The sequence below is a fragment of the Theropithecus gelada genome, chromosome 10 (genome assembly GCF_003255815.1).
Source record: "Theropithecus gelada isolate Dixy chromosome 10, Tgel_1.0, whole genome shotgun sequence".
NCBI classification, from domain to species: domain Eukaryota; kingdom Metazoa; phylum Chordata; class Mammalia; order Primates; family Cercopithecidae; genus Theropithecus; species Theropithecus gelada.
This window is the reverse complement of record NC_037678.1, coordinates 30,731,288-30,750,512: the sequence shown is the minus strand read 5'-3', so window position 1 is coordinate 30,750,512 and position 19,225 is coordinate 30,731,288. Positions and strand designations below refer to the sequence as shown.

At 48.5% G+C, this 19,225-nt stretch overlaps 1 protein-coding gene across 1 annotated transcript in view; it reads left to right on the top strand.

The window, feature by feature from the left end:
- Nucleotides 1-19,225, top strand: part of MICAL3 (microtubule associated monooxygenase, calponin and LIM domain containing 3) — a 235,057-nt gene that overhangs the window by 107,889 nt on the left and 107,943 nt on the right. Inside the window, exons 2-7 of the mRNA XM_025398397.1 lie at nucleotides 10,888-11,224; nucleotides 12,821-13,028; nucleotides 14,916-15,032; nucleotides 15,685-15,786; nucleotides 16,660-16,815; nucleotides 18,123-18,223. Coding sequence (XP_025254182.1) covers nucleotides 10,961-11,224; nucleotides 12,821-13,028; nucleotides 14,916-15,032; nucleotides 15,685-15,786; nucleotides 16,660-16,815; nucleotides 18,123-18,223 — 948 coding nt within the window. The 5' untranslated portion in view covers nucleotides 10,888-10,960. The remainder of the gene's footprint in view (nucleotides 1-10,887; nucleotides 11,225-12,820; nucleotides 13,029-14,915; nucleotides 15,033-15,684; nucleotides 15,787-16,659; nucleotides 16,816-18,122; nucleotides 18,224-19,225) is intronic.

Genomic DNA, 19,225 nt, shown 5'->3' with positions numbered 1-19,225 from the left:
GCTGGGCTTACTTCTGCCAGGGCAGATAGAGGGAAGGGACATGCTTTGTACACAGTGTCCACAGGATGCGGGTCGAGAGTGATGGGCAGGGGCAGGGCGTTCTTTCCTGGGTGTGGTCAGCAGAGCTCTCTCTGATAAGGTGAGCCAAGACCTGAAGAGCGAGGGGCACTCTGCATGACTGGCCAGGACAGCCCCGCCCAGGGAGGCCTTGGTGAGCAGGAGAGAGGCCGTCTGGCTGGGCCTAAGGAGTGCTGGGGAGAGTGGCAGGACCTGACCTGGGGCTGAGGTGCGGCAGTCGACGTGTCTGATGCATGTTTTAAGTGGATGCTCTGGCTGCTTTGTGGAATATTCTGGAGGGTGGGTTTGGAGGAGCAGAAGTAGGGGAGGCTCATGCAATGAGCAAGTGAGAACTGGTGGTGTCTCGATGAGGATGACAGAGAAAACATGGTGAGAAGTGGTTGGGTTTGGCTGTATTTGAAGGCAGAACACAGAATTTTCTGAAGAACGAACTGTGGGTTGTGACAGAAAGGCAGACGGGGGTAAGGTTTTGGGTGGAGCTTCTGGGTATCTGGCGGTGCTGTTTACCAAGACGCAGAACACTAGGGAAGGAACAGGCTCTGGCGAGCGGCATCGGGAGTGGGGCCTCCAGTGCTTCAAGTTAGAGATGCCTGTCAAACGTCCAGGTAGAAATGTCGCACAAGCGATTGGTTGTACAAGTTCATGAGAGAGGAAATAAATATTAAGGCACCTTTAGTTATCGCTACTGTGTAGATGAAGCTACGGGAGGGAGGATCCCCCAGGGCATAGCTTTCACAGGGGGTTGTGTCTCGGTGGGTCACGAAGTCAGTACAGTGGGCACCGCCATTTTCAAAAAATGAAATAGAATTGAAAACAGTATCTCAGTAGTAAGGGTTGTTGTAAAATGTTTACTTTTATGTCGACTGATGGGGGAATTTTGTCCTATGAAACGTTTTTAAAATTAAATTTATGTAAAAAGAGAGCTGTGTCCCAGATCACAGTACGAGACTTTTTTTTTTTTTGACTGTAGATCACAGTTTAAAAGCCACTGATGTAGAAGGAGATGTAATTTCAAAAGAGATCAAAGACTGAGTTGATTCCAGGGCCATTTCAACATGCAGAGGCTTGGGATGGGTCTGGGACCAGCAAAGGATGCAGAGAGGGGCTATGAGGCCACAGCCGGACCCAGAGGGTAGTGTCCCCTTGTCCTGGAGGCTGGTGGGGTTGTGTGGGGGTGAGCTGTGACTTGTGCTGCAGACAGGTTGAGGAAAATGGGTTGAGAACTGATCATTGGATTGGACAGCATAGAGGTCATTCATGAACTTGATGAGGCATTTCTGTGGAGGGCTGAGGACAAGGTCTACTTGTTGGAGGTTCAAAGATAGTAGGAGAAGAGAAAGTTGTGAACAAAGCATTGACAATTCTTTCAGCGAGTTTTACTGTCAAGGGGAGCAGAGTAAGTTAGTTGGAGTGGGTGGGGTCTGGACTGGGTGTTGAAAGGCGTGTCCTTGCCGAAGACAGTTGAGTGGGGTGAGGGAGGATCACTGCAGGGAAGGGACCAGTGTGGGAGGCAGCATGCTTGAGTAAGAACGGGGACAGGGTCAGAAGCACAGGCGGAGGCTGGCTTCAGCTAGACGTGCCAGATGTTGCTCACTGTCATTGGAGGGAAGGCAGATGAGGTGGGCATAGACATTGATTACCGATAGAAGCTTGTGGAAGAATGCCAAGAAGGTGGAGAAACGGAGAACCATGGCGGAAGAAAAACGGTGTTTTTGTTTATGGTTTTTTGTTTGTTTGTTTGTTTGTTTGAGACTGTGTCGCTCCGTCCCCAGGCTGGAATGCAGTGGCGCAACCATGGCTCACTGCAGCCTCGACCTCCTGGGTAGCTGGGACGACAGGTGTGTGTCACTATGCCCAGCTAATTTTTTAATTTTTTGTAGAGATGAGGGTCTTGCTATGTTGCCCAGGCTGGTTTTGAACTCCTCCTAAAGCAGTCCTCCTGCTTCACACTCCCAAAGGGCTAGGATTACAGGCATGAGCCACCACACCCAGCCTGTTTTGGTCTTCTACACAGAAATGGAATCCTTGAGGAATGAACATTGATTGCAAGCTGCTCAGCTTGGTGCTGTTGACATGTCATTGATAGGCAGGTGTGGGATCGCTGGTGGGCCTAGATGACCTTTCAGATGGTGCTGAGCCTTGACTGCAGTGTATTTTGTGGTTCTGTGGCAGTGATGACAGGTAGGCGAGACATCTGAGAAACCCCAGATTCTGTTCCAGGTTAGTCTCCTGCCAGCTGTGTTTTGGGCCAGTGTTGGAAAGCCTTAGCTGCGGGCTCTGTCCCGGGAGAGGAAGGAAACGACCTGACTGAGTGCCTTGGTGGGACCTTGCCTGTTTTCCGCAAGTTCTCAAGTCATCTCATGAGGTATTTCTCTCCCTTCGGACTGCTGGAGCCTTGGCCCTCTCTGAGCCCCTGTGTGCCGTGGCCTGGCGGTTGCCCTGTGCAGCCTACCAACCAGCCAGCTTCCCGGGTCTGCACAAGTGTAGGTGACTGGGAAGCCCTTTAATCAGCAGAACCTTACTGAGCACCTGCTGTGTACCTGGAACTGGGTACGTGGTGCTCAGCAGAGTATTGGGTTGGTGCAAAAGTCAGTGCGGTTTTTGCCGTTAAAAGTAATGGCAAAAGTAACTGCACTGACTTCTGCACCAGCCTAATAGATTGGATTCCGGCCCTTGAGGAGAACAGCTTTTTCTTGGGATTCTCCTTTAGTTGTGTTTCCCCACATCCTCAGTGAGGCTTTCTCCCCACCCAGAGGCCTTTCCTCACCCCTGAGAGTAGGGTTCTTGGATTGGTGGGTCAGGAAGGCGTTGGTCTTTTGGTCTGTACTGTTGTTGACAGTGGGCAGGTTGAGGTCCACCTTCTGCCCTTCCCCAGGCTCCTACAGTAGATGGAGTGGTATTAGGTGGTTGGAAAATGTTTTGTGATTAACTCCTCGTAGGTGTTGCTGATGGCTGGGGTGCAGGAGCCTGCTGCAGAACGCTGACTGATCCGGACCGTGTTAGCACTGTTTTAGTTGCTTTGCCTTTTGGCAACCCGTGAGAAGAATTACTGTGAAACCAGACTGCTCTCACTGCCATTTGGAAAGGGCTCCATTTCAAAGGAGCAGATGCAGTGATAAATCATGAGGAGAAAAATAATCCTGTATTGTGTGTCCTTGCTAAATTTACTTGAAACTGCATATCCATTGCTAGCTGGGCAGCTATCTTCCTGGCAGGCAAATTCCTGCTCTCGGGTGGTTAGGGACTGGAGGCATGCATTCTCATGAACTTTTATTTCTCAAGCTGTATTCTCAGGTGGTTTTTCATAATGGCTAAGGACTTAGGCTCTCAACTGGACAAGTCTGGACCCAAAACATGCCTGCACTGCCTCCTTCTTGCTTTGTGACCTTTCACCTTCTTTCAGCTGCACTTGCCCCGCCTGCAGAATGGAGGTCGTACATGCTGCCTCGCGGGATGGTGGTGAAGGTGCCCTAGGCGCGGATGTGACACCAAGTAGTAACGACTCAGTATCTTCTGTCATGTTTAACACTACAGTTTGGCAGGAGTTACACAGATCCTACTCCTTTAGGCCTCCCCCCCCGCCCCCCGCCCACCCAATGCCATTCTCATGCTTTCTAGAGCAGATGGAGGGAGAGGGGAAGAGTGATAATGGAGCAGAGAAAGTTCCAAACCATTTTTCTTTCCTTCAGAAAACAAAACCATCTGAACCCTGTTGTTCCGTCATATAGACTGAGTATACACTTTCATTGCTGGGGTTTATTGATAAACTGCTAGATGATAACAGCGCTACTGTTGGTTGGGCCTTGCTCTGTTCCTGGCATGGATAAACATTCTACATTCATTACCTTACTTCCTACAGAATCCTGTGATTTTCGTTTTACAGATGAGGAGACTGAGATGGTGGGCCTCAGGCATTCTTCTTCATTACTTGTTTTGGGGGTTACTTTGAACGTGAACTGACATCATCATCGGTGATGATGTTTATTTGGTGCCTCGTTGTGATTCAGACACTTTAATGTGTGTTTGGGGTGACAGAACTGCAAGGCAGAGGTCAGCTCACTTCTCACTCCATTTCTGAGTTGCGTAGATGTTCTTAACTTGGTTTTCATGAAGAAATAGGTTGTTAGCAAAGAATAGAAATGAAAAATTAGAAAAGATACAACATAAGGGTTAGGACCATATGGTCCTGCAGGATTAGGGACTTGGAAGAGAACCCAGAGGTTATCTGGGCCCGGCTCTTCTCAGATGCCTCTAGAGAGGGGTGGTCCACACGCAGCCCAGCAGAGTGCGGGTCATGAGAAAAGTGCCACACTCGTGTGTGTTCTTCATAGACTGTCACTGCCCGCCCAGGCTGACTGTGCACTCCTGGATACCGCTTTTTGGTAGCACATTGGAAGTCTCTCTCTAACATGTGTCCATTTCTTCTTCACCTTCTGCAGCCACGCAGGCCAGGCTAGTGCTTTCCCCAGGACTGGTCCTTCAAGTACGGAGCTGCTGGGCTCCATCCTACCCTCATTACCTCCACAGAAACATGACCTATTTCTACTCCAAGTTGGGTTATAGCGCAGAGACCCAGTCCCTACCCTAAGAAGTTCACAGTTAGTGGAGGAGAGAGACATTTAAATAATGTCCTTGCAGAGTGGCAGGAGCAGATGAGGAGTGCAGCCGGGTGAGTGACAGGCAGGAGAGGGAGAGGGCACAGTGGTGGGGGGAGGAGCTGGCTTCATGTTTTCTCTCCATCCTGCCGAGTGTCAGCTTGATGATAAAAAGGATGGAGAGTCAGGATAGATCCCAGGATGCAATACATGTGGATTCAATACCTTCTCATGATAGAAACACTCACCAGACTAGGAATGGAAGAAAACTACTTTCGCCTAGTAAAAGCCGTATGTGAAAAACCACGGCACGTGTCATATTCAACAGTGAGAGACAAAAAGCTTTTCCTCTTATGATCAGGAACAAGACAAAGATGCCCACTTTTGCCTCTTCTATCCAACATAGTACTGAAGTTCTATCCAGAGCAATTAGGCCAAAAAAAGAAATTAAAAGGCATCTATATTGGAAAGGAAGACAGTTATCTCCATTTGTAGATGATATGATCTTATGTGTAGAAAATCCTACAGATTCCACCAAAAAAAACCTGTTCAAGGCTAATACATAAATTCAGCAAAGTAGCAGGATACAAAGTTAATACACAAAAATCAGTTACTTTTTTTTTTTTTTTCTGAGATGGAGTCTCGCTCTGTCGCCCAGGCTGGAGTGCAGAGGCATGATCTCGGCTCACTGCAAGCTCCGCCTCCCGGGTTCACGCCATTCTCCTGCCTCAGCCTCCTGAGTAGCTGGGACTACAGGTGCACACCACCACACCGGCTAATTTTTTATATTTTTAGTAGAGACAGGGTTTCACCGTGTTAGCCAGGATGGTCTCCATCTCCTGACCTCGTGATCCGCCCGCCTCAGCCTTCCAAAGTGCTGGGATTACAAGTGTGAGCCGCAGTGCCTGGCCAGTTACATTTTTATATACTAATAGTGAACAGTCTGAAAAGGAAATGATGAAAATAATTCTGTTTACAGTAGCATCAAAAATAATAAAACACTTAGGAATTAGCCAAGGAGGTGAAAGCCTTGTACAATGAAAACTAAAAAACATCACTGGAATAAATTACAAGATAAATGAGAACAAATTCATCCTTATGGGTTGGAAGACTTACTATTGTTAAGATGTCAGAATTACCCAAACAATACACGTTCAATATAATCCCTATCAAAATCCCAGTGATTTTTTTTTTTTTTTGTAGAAATAGAAAAATCCTCGGCCAGGCGCGGTGGCTCACGCCTGTAATCCCAACACTTTGGGAGGCCAAGACGGGCGGATCATAAGGTCAGGAGATCAAGACCACCCTGGCTAACCTGGTGAAACCCTGTCTCTACTAAAAATACAAAAATTAGCCGGGCGCGGTGGCGGGCGCCTGTAGTACCAGCTACTTGGGAGGCTGAGGCAGGAGAATGGCGTGAACCCGAGAGGCGGAGCTTGCAGTGAGTGGAGATCGCACCACTGCACTCCAGCCTGGGCGACAGAGTGAGACTCTGTCTCAAAAAAAAAAAAAAGAAATAGAAAAACCCATCCTAAAATTTACATGGAATCTCAAGGGACCCTGAATAGCCAAAACAGTCCTTCTAAAGGAGACCAAAGCTAGAGGACTCGTGCTTCCTGATTTCAAAACTTACTATAAAGCTGTACTAATCAAAACAGTGTGGTACTGGCATAAAGACAGACATATAAACCAATGGAAATACAATAGAGGCCCCAGAAACATACCCTAACATATATGGTCAAATGATTTTTTTTTTAAGAAATGGGGTCTTGCTGTATTGCCCAGGCTGGATTCAGGGTCCTGGGAGGATCAAATAATCTTCCTGCCTCAGCCTCATGCACCTCTCTTGTGGTCAGATGATTTTTGACAAGGATACTAAGACTACTTGGTACGAAAAGGACAGTCTTTTCAAATGATGATGCTAAGTTGCCTGTGTTGCAGGAAGACAGATCAGGCGCCCGGGGCATATTGGCAATTTGGGTGCTGGTTTCTGAGGGAAAATATTAATCCATAGTGCATTTTTCATCTAAGCTTCCTCCTGATGGCGTTCCAAAGCAAGTGTTCCTCTCCACCTACTTTTTTCTTTTTTTGGTTTTTGAGACAGGATCTTGCTCTGTCTCCCAGGCTGGAGTGCATTGGCATGATCATGGCTCACTGCAGCCTTGACCTCCTGGGCTCAAGCAATCCTCCCACCTCAGCCTCCCATGTAGGTGGGACCACAGGCGAATGCCACCACACCCAGCTAATTTTTTTGGTTTTTATTTTTTAAAGAGATGGGATCTCACTGTGTTGCCCAGGCTGGTCTTGAACTCCTGGGCTCAGGTGATCTTCCTGCCTTGGCCTCCTAAAGTGCTGGGATTACAGGCATGAGCCATCGCACCTGGCCTTCTACCCGCTTTCAAGATCTATTTAGATGAGACATATGTCTGACTGAATGGGCTAGGGGAAGGCGCAGTTCACAGATTGCTGTGTAAGATTCAGAGATTTGCACGTTCGCTGGTATGTTCATGGTGCATTGGTTAGGGAGAAAATGAAGCTTCACTCTGATGCCATACTCTCGAAGTGTCATTCTTATTTTGTTGTTTTGTTTTTTTCTTTTTCTGTTTTTAAAGATGATTCTCCTTTCTACTCCCCCAGAAACATCCAGCTACCTCTTCTAAGAACTAGAAATTTGAGTGTTCTCATAGCCAGCCAGAAGTCAGTGACAGCCTTCAACTCTTGTTGTAAATAGAAACATAACCGTGTCCTGCATGTGCTTCAGAGGCCGTCTCTGCAGTGCCGTCCTCCACAGACAAGGCCCATGCGGGGCTTCTGAGTCAGCAGTCAGCTGCCGTGGACAAAACATGCAGGCTGGAGTCAGCTGGCAGAGACTCACAGATGCCTGGAAACCTGGCATCACCTCCTCTTCCTCCCCGCAACCCCCCTGCCCGGCTCCGCACTTCCTCTACCCCTTCCTTGCACACCTTGGCTTTTCAGTTTCTGGGATTTCTGGCACCTTCCTGCCAGGTTTCCTGGTCAACAGGTTCCTGTGATTATGAACTGTACACAGGGTGGTGCAGGCCAGGCCAGGAGGAGCATGATCTGGCTTTGACCTTCAGGAATGAGGGAAATGGGGGCGGTAACAGGAATAGCCCTGCTCCGCCGTGCTTCCCGGCTGTTGTCAGAGCCAGTGAGAATGCTGGGTAAGCCCCTTGCAGAGTGAGACAGGCCCAGCCCAGCAGAGCCACAGAGCAATGCTGTCACACTCTGGAGGAGTCTTTGCGCTGCAGTCATTCAGCTGCAAAGCAGGAAAAGTGAGGCAGCCCAAGGGAATTCATCTTGTGTTGTCTTACCTTGAGTGCCGGTCGCATTGTTCCAGGAGCCAGCCTGCCTCTGTTCATCTGTTGTCCCCAGTGCCCTGCAGGTCGAAATCTCTTCGGCCAGAGACTTAATACTTGCCTGCTGGTTGGCTCTGCAGCTCTCTGGGAGCTCTGGCTGACATCTGTTAATTTAAGTGTTTTTCACTAGCAGAAGGATTGGGGACAGTTATTAGTGAAGGCGTTCCTCTGTAGTGGGGTTTGATTTGAGAGTTCTTTATGGTGGTTAGCAGCTCTTCGGAAGTGAATTATTTCAAACCGAGTGGGTTACAGCTAACCAAGGGGTTGTTAGCTCACACGGAAGAACTCTTCTTGGGAAATAAGTGCCCAAGACCCTCTTTCAAGGGAGGTGTAAGCCAAGGCAGGCACTATGACAGGAAGGGTTTTGGAATTACGGGTTGCAGGATCTTTAATGTCTTGACTTCAGCAAGAATGTCGTGGTTCTGAGCGCTCTGAATCCTGGCAAGGAGTCGAAAGTGGCTACTGTTTAGGAACAAAGAAAAGTCATTTTCTTCTTTGACATGAGGTAGCGGTGGATGAGACCCAGTGTATGCAAAGCTTACCAAACACTGTGACTCTGGTGTTTAGGTTGACTGAAGGCAGGCAGAGCATACAGACAGGGTCCCGATTGTGCTGTGCCGTGCCGTGTGCTTCTCAAAGAGCAGGTGAAGCCTCCAAAGTCCCCACAAAGGTCAGGAGGCAAAGAGGGCCCCTGATGTAGAAAATGCTGCGGGACCTTTGTTTCTAGTCATGGGCTGTCAGCTGTCACCGTTTCTCCTGCCTTCGCATGAGCACATCTGCTCTTTCCTGCCCTACAAGCCATCTTTTGACTTTCTGGCATTTCTAAGATAAGCCTTGACTTGTAAGAGAAACAATGGGCCCTTTTTAGGAACTGTAAAGTACTTATCTTTCTGCTACCTAGAATAAAACCTTTCTTTTTGGGGGAAACTGAATGTTGATTCTAGTTAGCTCCATTTCTTGCTGGCCTCCTAGCCATGTGGCTATTGGGAGAAGCTATATGTGTTAACAGTGTATTGTTTTTTCTGGATTTGTTTTGTTTTGTTTTGTTTTTGAGACAGGGTCTTATGCTGTCGCTGAGGCTGGAGTGCAGTGGCACAATCTCAGCTCACTGCAACCTCTGCCTCCCGAATTCAAGCAATTCTCATGCCTCAGCCTCCTGAGTAGCTGGGATTACAGGCGTGTGCCACCCTGCCTTGCTAATTTTTGTATTTTTTGGTAGGGATAGGATTTCATCATGTTGGCCAGGCTGGTCTTGAACTCCTGACCTCAAGTGATTCACCCACCTTGGCCTCCCAAAGTGCTGGGATTACAAGCATGAGCCACCACACTGGGCCAACGGTGTAGTTTTTAATATCTAGAGCCAAGAGCGGTTGTTGAGTACGTGACATATTTGAAGCGAAAAGCCGAGCCAGTGTGTTCTGTCTGCAGTGTATCCTCCACATTATATGATGAGTGTTGTGTCTGTTGACATAGAAAACATAAGGCGGAGAGGGCAGTTCCTTGTATTTAGTTATGACTTTCTCTCATGAAACTTAAGATGCATCTCATTTGGTTTGGTTTAATCCCATGATACCATGGTGAGGTGCAGAGAGAAGTGGCATGTCATTTCTACTTCACACTGCTGCTCAGTGTCTTACCCAAAGTGACAGCTTCAGGGCCTCTCCTGTGTCATTCTGGAACATGGCGCTCGTCTTCCGAGAGTTGGTTTCAGCAGCACCTGCAGCTGAATAGTGGGCAGTTTCTTGCTTCTACATGCCTCCTGAACACAGTGCATCAACCATTCCCTTCCTCTGTCTGTGCCCAACCCCAAGGGTACGTCTTTAGAGCAAAGTCCAGTCCAGTTGTGTTGGTCAGCCTCGTGGTAAATGGGTGATGTGCCTGTACTGGACCATTGTGATGTGAGCACCAAGAGCAAGTGCTGTGGGCATGTGGATTTCTCAGCAGGAGCCTTGGAGAACTTCAGAAGTGAAGAGTCTTAGGGGTGCTGTCTAACCTACTTGCCTTACACACAGGGAAACCAAGGGTTCGTGTGACAGTGCTCACCCCGGGTTGTGAGCGGGGTCATGCCGCTGGGGTCTGGCTGTGTGGGCTCAGCCCTGTGGTCATGCTTGCCTCGCCACCCTGACCCACTCTCCACTCTCTAGTTTTGTCCTTTGTCCTTTTGCCTCCCAGTACAGTTCCAGTGGCGAGGATTCACCAGATGTGACGCCAAAATGATTCCGCAGACTCACAGGAGCCGGTGGGTGCAGGTGGGGAAGGTGGCTCGCTCTTCCACCGGCACCGAGGAGTGCTTCTATTTTTAATCCATTGGCCTGATGTCTCCGTTTAATCTGGGGCCTAAGCTGGAAACCTGGGAGTCACCCTTGCCTCTTTGATCCCTATGAGTCACTCAGGCCTGCCTGTGTCACTTTCCCATGTCCTGCACCTCTTCCCTGCCTGGCTAACATTTATGCTGAGAGACTCAGCTGTCACCTCTCAGAGGCTCACCTTCAGTGGGGACCCCGCTTCACCACCAATAGTGACTTAGATCCTCTTTCTCTGTTTCCCAGCTCCCCTTGTGTCTCCCTCTTTAGTGGCACTTGGTACGGTCCATCAAGACATTCTGTGTCTGTGTCTGCCTCATCTCCTAGACTATCAGATCCTTGAGAGCAAGAACCATCCTGCTCACCTTTCCAGCCCCAGTGTCTCGTAGTGCCTGGAGTATTGCAGGTGTGCAGTCCATACTTGTGGATGGATGACTGCGACACTTGAGAACTCTGCTTTGAAGAGGAGTATGTCTCCTGGAGAATGTTTGTAGACAGAGAAATACTGACCGTCTTTTTCTTTCTTTTCGTCAGATTAACGTGCCAGTGTCAGGTGGACCCACAGCCATCCCACCGCCCCCTCTGGGAGTGCTGAGAGTGAGGCAGCATGGAGGAGAGGAAGCATGAGACCATGAACCCAGCTCATGTCCTCTTTGACCGGTTTGTCCAGGCCACCACCTGCAAGGGAACCCTCAAGGCCTTCCAGGAGCTCTGTGACCACCTGGAACTGAAGCCAAAGGACTACCGCTCCTTCTATCACAAGCTCAAGTCCAAGCTTAACTACTGGAAAGCCAAAGCCCTCTGGGCGAAGTTGGACAAACGGGGCAGTCACAAAGACTACAAAAAGGGAAAAGCATGCACCAACACCAAGGTAAGCCTTGATCCTGTTGGGCCCTGGGGTCACTGACATGAGGATTCATCCAGATGCCAAAGAGGAGGATTGAGTTAGAGGTAGGCTGAGTGAGAACCAGGCAAAGTCTAGCCACAACCTAGCACAGGAAATCAAGCTTTGACCTGTTGAAACTTTGTGGATCTCTTACCTCTTTTTGTTCGACTTGCATGACCCAGACCCTATTTTAAGCGTATTTCATGTATTTACATATTGAACATTCAAAGTTTCAAGTATTTAAGAACAACCAAAGTCAAGTGGCATGGGAACTTTTTATTTTGCCAAAGCTCTCTTTTGAACCTCACGTGGTTCGGAAGATGCAGGTCACTTAGCAGGGATGTAGCCAAGCCCTACTGGTATCCTGTCTGAACACGGCTTTGGGGTTCTTGGCATGTCCTCTTTCCAAAGTCATCATTCCATACTCAGTAACTGGTAAGGTATGCTATTTGCCAGCTTGGGATTTGCCACAAGCTTCCAGCCTCTTCCCATCCATGTTCCAAAGGTCTGTTTTGATTCATAAGCAGGGACTTTGTGAACCAAAGTATTTCTGTTGCTTTCTTCACCACATGGAGAAATAGGTAGGCCCTATTTCTCGAAGCAGGTAGGCCCAGGCAAAGACCTGAGTTATGCACTTGCCTTTGTTGGGGTAGCTGCAAGGAAGCGGCTATGGAGAGATACATTTCCTACTTCCCTCCTTAGAAGAACACCTAATGTGAGAAGTTTGGAACAAGCTAGCAGGGACACAAATTTGCAGTTGACTTCATGGCTATGTTATGTTCTTTCACGAGCTTTAATTTGTGCAATAGGGGTTACCTAGAGCCCCACCCCCAGTGGATTTGCATTGGGGTAGATATTCATCAGCAAAATTCAAGAACTGTGAAGGTGTGACATTCATGAGTGAGTACTGGACTCTACTAAGAGAAAAACAAAGCCAAAAGCATTGCACGTTTTCCTTCTGCACACACAGAGCAAACTGCTTAAGATATGTGTCCAGTCTCCTGCTGAGTACTTCTCTGGAGTGTGGATTTTCAAGATCGTATTCCTGGACTTTCAGTCTAGAAATGGGGATTTTGGAACTCTTTTCAGCACATAAAACTTTGTCTTGAAAATTGCTTCCTGGGAATCATGTGTGTGGTAGATTCATTCCAGCAGGCTTGAGATTGTGTACATAGGACTCTGTATCTCTTTGGACAGAAATCTGCCTGACCTAGAAACCTTCCAAACGGTCCTCTCCTGTTGATGTAAGCTTGCATTTGATTTTCATATCGTTTGTTGAGATGATGGCCACTTAAAATATGCTGCAGATCAAGGGCCTTCCAGGCTGTCCAAGGTGAACAGGTGACGGGCTTGTGTCTAGCACTGATGGTTCTGTCTTCTCCATTTATGGTGATCACTAGCTCTTCTCTTCAGCCATGGCAGGTGTTCTGCTGTGACCCACATAGGTGTGAAGGTTTCTTGGCAGTGGGGAGAATAGCCCTATTTCAGGGCTTTAGGGAGTGATGATCATACGATCATGAGACTTCTTTAGAATTGTTTGTTGGAAGTGCTGCCCGCCCTGAAAGCAGCTGTGTTTTTCAGTGTCTCATCATTGGGGCTGGCCCCTGTGGTCTCCGTACAGCCATCGACTTATCCTTACTGGGGGCCAAGGTGGTTGTTATTGAGAAACGAGATGCCTTCTCCCGCAACAACGTCTTGCATCTCTGGCCATTCACCATACATGATCTACGAGGTCTGGGTGCCAAGAAGTTCTATGGCAAGTTCTGTGCCGGAGCCATCGACCATATCAGTAAGTAAAACTAGCTTTCCTCTAAGGTTCCACCCTACCCCTCGCACACGTGTTCATTAGAAAGAGATAGGTGGATTAGCTGAGGAATTCATATGCCGCCAAATTTCTTCTAATCTCATTGCTGTCTTTCTTGTAGTAAGTGCACTCATCTTGAAGTAAAAACACCTGCTATGCAGTGGTTCTGTAATTTAGGACTCTTAAATGTGAGCATATCGGTAACCTATGAAATTGTGGGGTTTGACCTGAGGATTTCTAAGTTAGGTCTTGGACTCTTACTGAGCTCTTGCAGTTTGCGGGATGGGCACTGGGGCCAGGCACTGGGGAAACGATGACCAGTTTGGGCCCAGACCCTCTGGTGGTCCTTCTTGCAGTGGCAGAAGTACACAGGCGTGCAGCTGTCTGTGCTGTGACCTGATACGTGCTCTACTAATATAAGAACAAAGTGCTGTGGGGACAGAGTCCTGGGGGAAGCCACGCTTGCAGAAGGAGCAGAGCCCTGGCCGGGCCGCTAATGGCAAGGGGATAATGGCATCCCTCTGGTTAGGTGGTTCTTGTGTGGTCTGCAAGCCCTTGTTGTACTTTTCTCACCTCCAAGCTCAGCCCGGGGCTGTGCTTTTCTGAGATCCTACAGGGTATGAATACAAGTTAATGCAGTCAGCGGTGTTTGACTGTAAGTGGCCAGAAAAGCAATTCAGAACAGACAGTGTGCGTTATGAAACTGAAGGCTTTTTATTGATTATCATTAATGCTTTCAGGAAAGCTTTATCAAGGAGCCTTTGTTCTGAGCTTCTCCAGATGTGTCCTGTAAACACATTCAGTCATGGAACCTTTTGCTGTTTGCAGCAGCTGTGCCAATTTATCAGACGCTGGCTGGCAGTCACCACATTCCACTGGCAGAGGAAGCGCTGTGCCCATCTGTTGGCTGTAGTTTATAAAGCATCTTGGAACCCACAGTTCTCTGCGAAAATACTATGCTAGTGCAGAGTTTAACAAGTCTTTGGGAGTGGGACTCAGAAGGGTGGTGGCTGTGGTAAACTGGGGAGAACAACCAAGATGACGTGAGGAGGGTTTGCATTGCTCCTGGCACATTAGACCCAGTTAAGTTTGGTCTTAAGAGAGGACCAAGGGTCATTAACTCAGTGGATTTGTCTGCCTTATTTGTGGCAAGATTCATCTTAGGGTTGAGAGGGTCTTCTACCAGGGCCTAGATCTTTATCTCTACACCTTAAGTCCCTGCCATGTCTGGTGCCTACAGGTGCTCATGGACGTTGAATAAATCAATCAGTCTCACTATGAAAATAAGCAAGATTGTCAGTCATTCTGGCCTCAGTTTCCATAGCTGTAGACCAGGAGTGGCAGGGGGAATGGGAGGAGGATCTGGTTGGATTGTGATTTCCCTTCTTGCCTTGTAAGAATGTGTGATGATCAACCAGGGAATGGGCTGAAAGAGACGCCCATGGGCGGGGAGGTCATGCAGCAGCTCTGCATCTGACTGTGGGCTGTACCCTGTGGGTGCACCTCTGCCTCCTGACCTAGCAGGATCAGAGATGCCACCAATATGGCAGCCCCGTATTGGAAAGATGGAAAGGGATCTCCTGTAGGCCACAATCCCGTGTTGTCTCCAAGCTTTTGGTTGTTTAGAACACTGAACCCAAGAGGTAGGAGTGTCCTGTGTGTTGCTCTAGAACATCTTTTCCACTGGGTTATATTTGCCTTAAAGAAAGGAAGAAGTTACGGAGTGTGGCTTCGGAATGTCTCCTGCTACAGCAGGCTTTGGGAATCTGAATGAAGGGAGCATGGGTGGTGGGGTGGGAGCCTGAGCCGCGACACAGATGGATACCCCCTTCTCCATGTGTTCCCACCAACACCATCTCTGTTTTCTCCCAGGTATCCGTCAGCTCCAACTAATACTTTTGAAAGTAGCCTTGATCCTAGGCATTGAAATCCATGTCAATGTGGAATTCCAAGGACTTATACAACCTCCTGAGGACCAAGAGAATGAACGTAAGTTATACTGGAGGAGTGAAGAAGGCGTGAGAGGGTGTTGATGGATGAGGAAGATGAGATTGAGGGAGCAAACCAAAGGCCCCTGAGGGCTGCTTCCAGAGCTAGCCAAAGCCTGTGCCTGTGGGGACGTGGCCTGGATGCAGCCTTCGATGTCGCAGGTGCACATGTGGTGGGAAGGGCTTCGTGGGCCCTCTGCAAGGCTTCTTTCCTTCTGTGGTTTGTCCCCACTGCTTTTTCTTTTTTAGACGAGAGTCTCACTCTGTCACCCAGCCTGGAGTGCGGTAGCTCAGTCTTGGCTCACTGTGACCTCTGAGCAGTTGTCCTGCCTAGGTCTCCAGAGTAGCTGGGGTTACAGGCGCGCGCCACCACGCCTGGCTAATTTTGGTATATTTAGTAGAGACAGGGTTTCACCATGCTGGCCAGGGTGGTCTTGAACTCCTGGCCTCAAGTAGTCTGCCAGCCTCTGCCTCCCTAAGTGCTGGGATTAGAGGCGTGAGCCACCGCGGCCAGCCTCTGTCTCCACTGCTTCTACACATAGTGTTTTTGGCCCAGGGTTTTGTGCAGTTCACATGACTGGGTATCTAGAGATGGTCCTGGCTGTGAATGTGGTCTGGGTGGTGACCCCCATTTATTTGGTTTTGGTCCACAGGGATAGGCTGGCGGGCACTGGTGCACCCCAAGACTCATCCTGTGTCAGAGTATGAATTTGAAGTGATCATCGGTGGGGATGGTCGGAGGAACACTTTGGAAGGTATTGGTCTGTGCTCCTCTGCCTGACTCATAGCAGAGGGGAAAGCGGATGCTGTCCTACCCCTGGGGTGAGACTGTGTGTGACCAGGGTCCTCTCTTTTGAGAGCCTGAATGTGTGCTTCCTGCCCTGATGGAATGGCGGGTCCTGCCTTCCTCTAGCCAGCTGGCACTCGGGCCGCTGCTTTTATTTTATTTAATTATTTCATTTTTGAGACAGGGTCTCGTTCTTTTGCCCAGGCTGGAGTGCAGTAGTATGAGCACGTTCACTGCAGCCTCGATCTGCCTGGTCTCAAGCGATCCTCCCATCTCAGCCTCCTGAGTAGGTGGGACTACAGGCGCGTGCCACCATATCCAGCTAATTTTTATGTTTTTTGTAGAGATTCGGTTTTCGCCATGTTGCCTAAGCTAGTCTCGAACTCCTTGGCTCAAGCAGTCTGCCCGCCTTGGCCTCCCAAAGTGTTGGGATTACAGGTGTGAACCACCTCACCTCGCCCAGGCTGCTGCTTACAGGGCACTCTTGCTGGGGCACTAGGAGACGAGCCATACCTTGAGTGGCTGGCACCTGTAGGACTTAATCTACATATTAATAAGCAAGTACTCCCCCAACACATCCCTTTTTTAAAGAGGAATCCCTGGTACTAAGTAATATTCCGGCCAGTCAGATTTCAAATTGTTTGTTAACGGAGACTTTGACTTCGTTCCTGAATTTTCATATTCCTAGGTAGGTAAATACCTTGTTTTCATCTGCAGAAGAGCTGCCCTAACTTTCCCATCAGTTCTCATCCCCAGCTTTCCCTGATGTCTTTATCAGCACCCCCACTTTCATTTGAAGTGATCTTCCTTCTCTAGCCAGCGATTTATCACCTCCCTCCAGGGTTTCGTCGGAAAGAATTCCGTGGCAAACTGGCCATCGCCATCACCGCAAATTTTATCAACCGAAATACAACAGCGGAAGCTAAAGTGGAAGAGATCAGTGGTGTGGCTTTTATATTCAACCAAAAATTTTTCCAGGAACTGAGGGAAGCCACAGGTTGGTGTTGATGTCTCCGGAGCCTAGGATAGAAACTTAAATAGTCCCTGGGGACGTTTTCTTGGGGGGTTGGTGGGATGAGTGGCCGTCGGGGTGTCTCCTGCACTATCTGCCCCTCCCGCTCTTTTCATTCCTGTGCCTTGTTCCTAGCGCAATGCTTCCTGCAGAACTTGTCTCCTCCTCGCGTATTCTTAACCTCCTCACAGTGACTGGGCTGCTCTGGGTTTTGTTTTTCGTTTGAGACAGGGTCTCGCTCTGGTGCCCAGGCTGGAGTTCAGTGGCGTGATCTCAGCTCACTGCAGCCTCGAACTCCTGGGCTCAAGTGATCCTCCCATCTCAGCCTCCTGAGTAGCTGGGACTAAAGGCAAGAGTCTAATTTTTCATATTATTTGTAGCGGCGGAGTTTCGCCATGTTGCCCAGGCTGCTCCCAAACTCCTGGGCTCTACCTGCCTCAGCCTCCCAAAGTGCTGGGATTACAAGTGTGAGCCACCACACCCAGTCTGAGTTTTTTTGTTTGCTTGTTTATTTGTTTTAAAGCGTTCGTTCTGCCTCCACTGGTTCTTCCCAATGCCTGCCCTGTGCTGTGATGCTAAGTCATGCTGCTTGGTGTAGCTGCTGGCCAGTGGCTCCCTGGTTTGGTTGGGAAGCTGACTTTAGGCCTTTTAAGTATGTAGTCTTCTTCCTGAGTTCCAGCTCAGGCTTGAAGGCAAACCATGTGTCAGATAGCAGTGAGATTGTTGTATGATAGGTTTTGAATAGATCAACGTGGATATTTTGCTAAATGTGCCTTCATTCTTTTGTTTTCTAGAACTTGATTTCTTTCCATTACATCTATTTTTTAGACTAATTGAATTAAAAAGTCAGTAGTTCACTCTCTGCTTCCAGGTGTCAAGTTGTCTATCCTGTTCTTAAGAATCTGGGAGATTCCTCCAGCTTCCTTGATGACTGTCCGGAGAGGCTTAACCCGATAACTAATCCAAGCCCTCTTTAGAAGTTAGCCTCTTTTTTTTTTTTTTTTTTTTTTTTTTTGGCTTGTTTTGTTTTTATTCCCGTCCCTCCAGTTCTGTTTCCTAGCAGTCATTGTTTTTAGGATCGTTTGGGGTGTTGAGTGAATACGGAGAAACAAAGCTCCCTGTATTTCCATGAACTAATGATGCAGGACGTGAGAATCTGGGCTTAGACACCTTTCCCTGCCTGGAGTCTCAGGCGCTTGTCTCTGTAGGCCTGTGTGTAACCTTTCAGGCTGCCCTGATGCACCTTCATCTCAGCAAACTCTTACATGCACACATTTGTCTTCTGGCCCTAGGTATTGACTTGGAGAACATCGTTTACTACAAAGATGACACACACTATTTCGTTATGACAGCCAAAAAGCAGAGTTTGCTGGACAAAGGAGTGATACTACATGTGAGCCACGGATTTCCTTCAAAACTCTTTCTTATTGAAGTGGTTAATATCACCAAGAGAAAGAGTTGTCTGATGGGTTTTTCCTGCAAGGGAATGAAAATGAGTACTGAACGCATCTTCTGGTAACCCCTGATGTTTTCCAGTTTAGCGTGAACAACTCTTACTATGGCTGATTGCAAATGTAAATAAAAATGGGGGGAGAATAGTGTAATGAACCCTCACGTACCCACCATCCAGCTTTCACAGTTGTCGACACATGGCCAGTGTTCTGTCAGTAATACTCCAGCGCACTCCTCCTTCGCCACGGGATTCTTGCAAAGCGAGTTTCAGATGGCATTTCATGCATAAACATTCAGTTTAATGTTAGGTGATGGGGTTTCTGGTTATTGTTAATTCCATATCTGACTGATGATTGCTTGGTTGAAGAATTATCTTCTGGGAGGGAGAGTGATAGAGGGAAGGGAGTTTGACCAAGAAGCAATGATTGGTGTTTATGGGAGCCTGATGAGGGTTCTCGTGTCACTGCAGATACAGCTTTCAGAGGTCCAGGCAGCACTGACAGGATCAGGCTACACTTAGGCCTCTTTATGACCACAGAACAGGTCTGAGCGTCCATCCTAGCCAGGTCCAGCTCACCTGTTTCTAGGTGACTGCATGGCATGCCCTGAGACGATGGCCTGAAATATGAAGTCAGAAGACCACCACGTGGATGGTCCCTGAAGGAGAGTTTTTTAAGTCTCGCCTGGTCTCATTGGTCTCAACGTGAGAATCACTGTGCTCATGTGATGAGAAGAACGGAAGCAGAGACACCAGTTGTGCTGATTCAGGCCTGTGCAGTTCCCACAAGAGTCTCACAGCTGAACTTCAGGGAGTCCTTTGTCTTTGCAGGGTGGTGTGAATGCAGTCTCTTTAGTCTGAGCTGCAGTACTATCTTATCTGACAGCAGAGCGGGGAGTGAGCTGATGAGCACGTGCCAGTGGCAGAGAGCTCCCGCTTTCTACC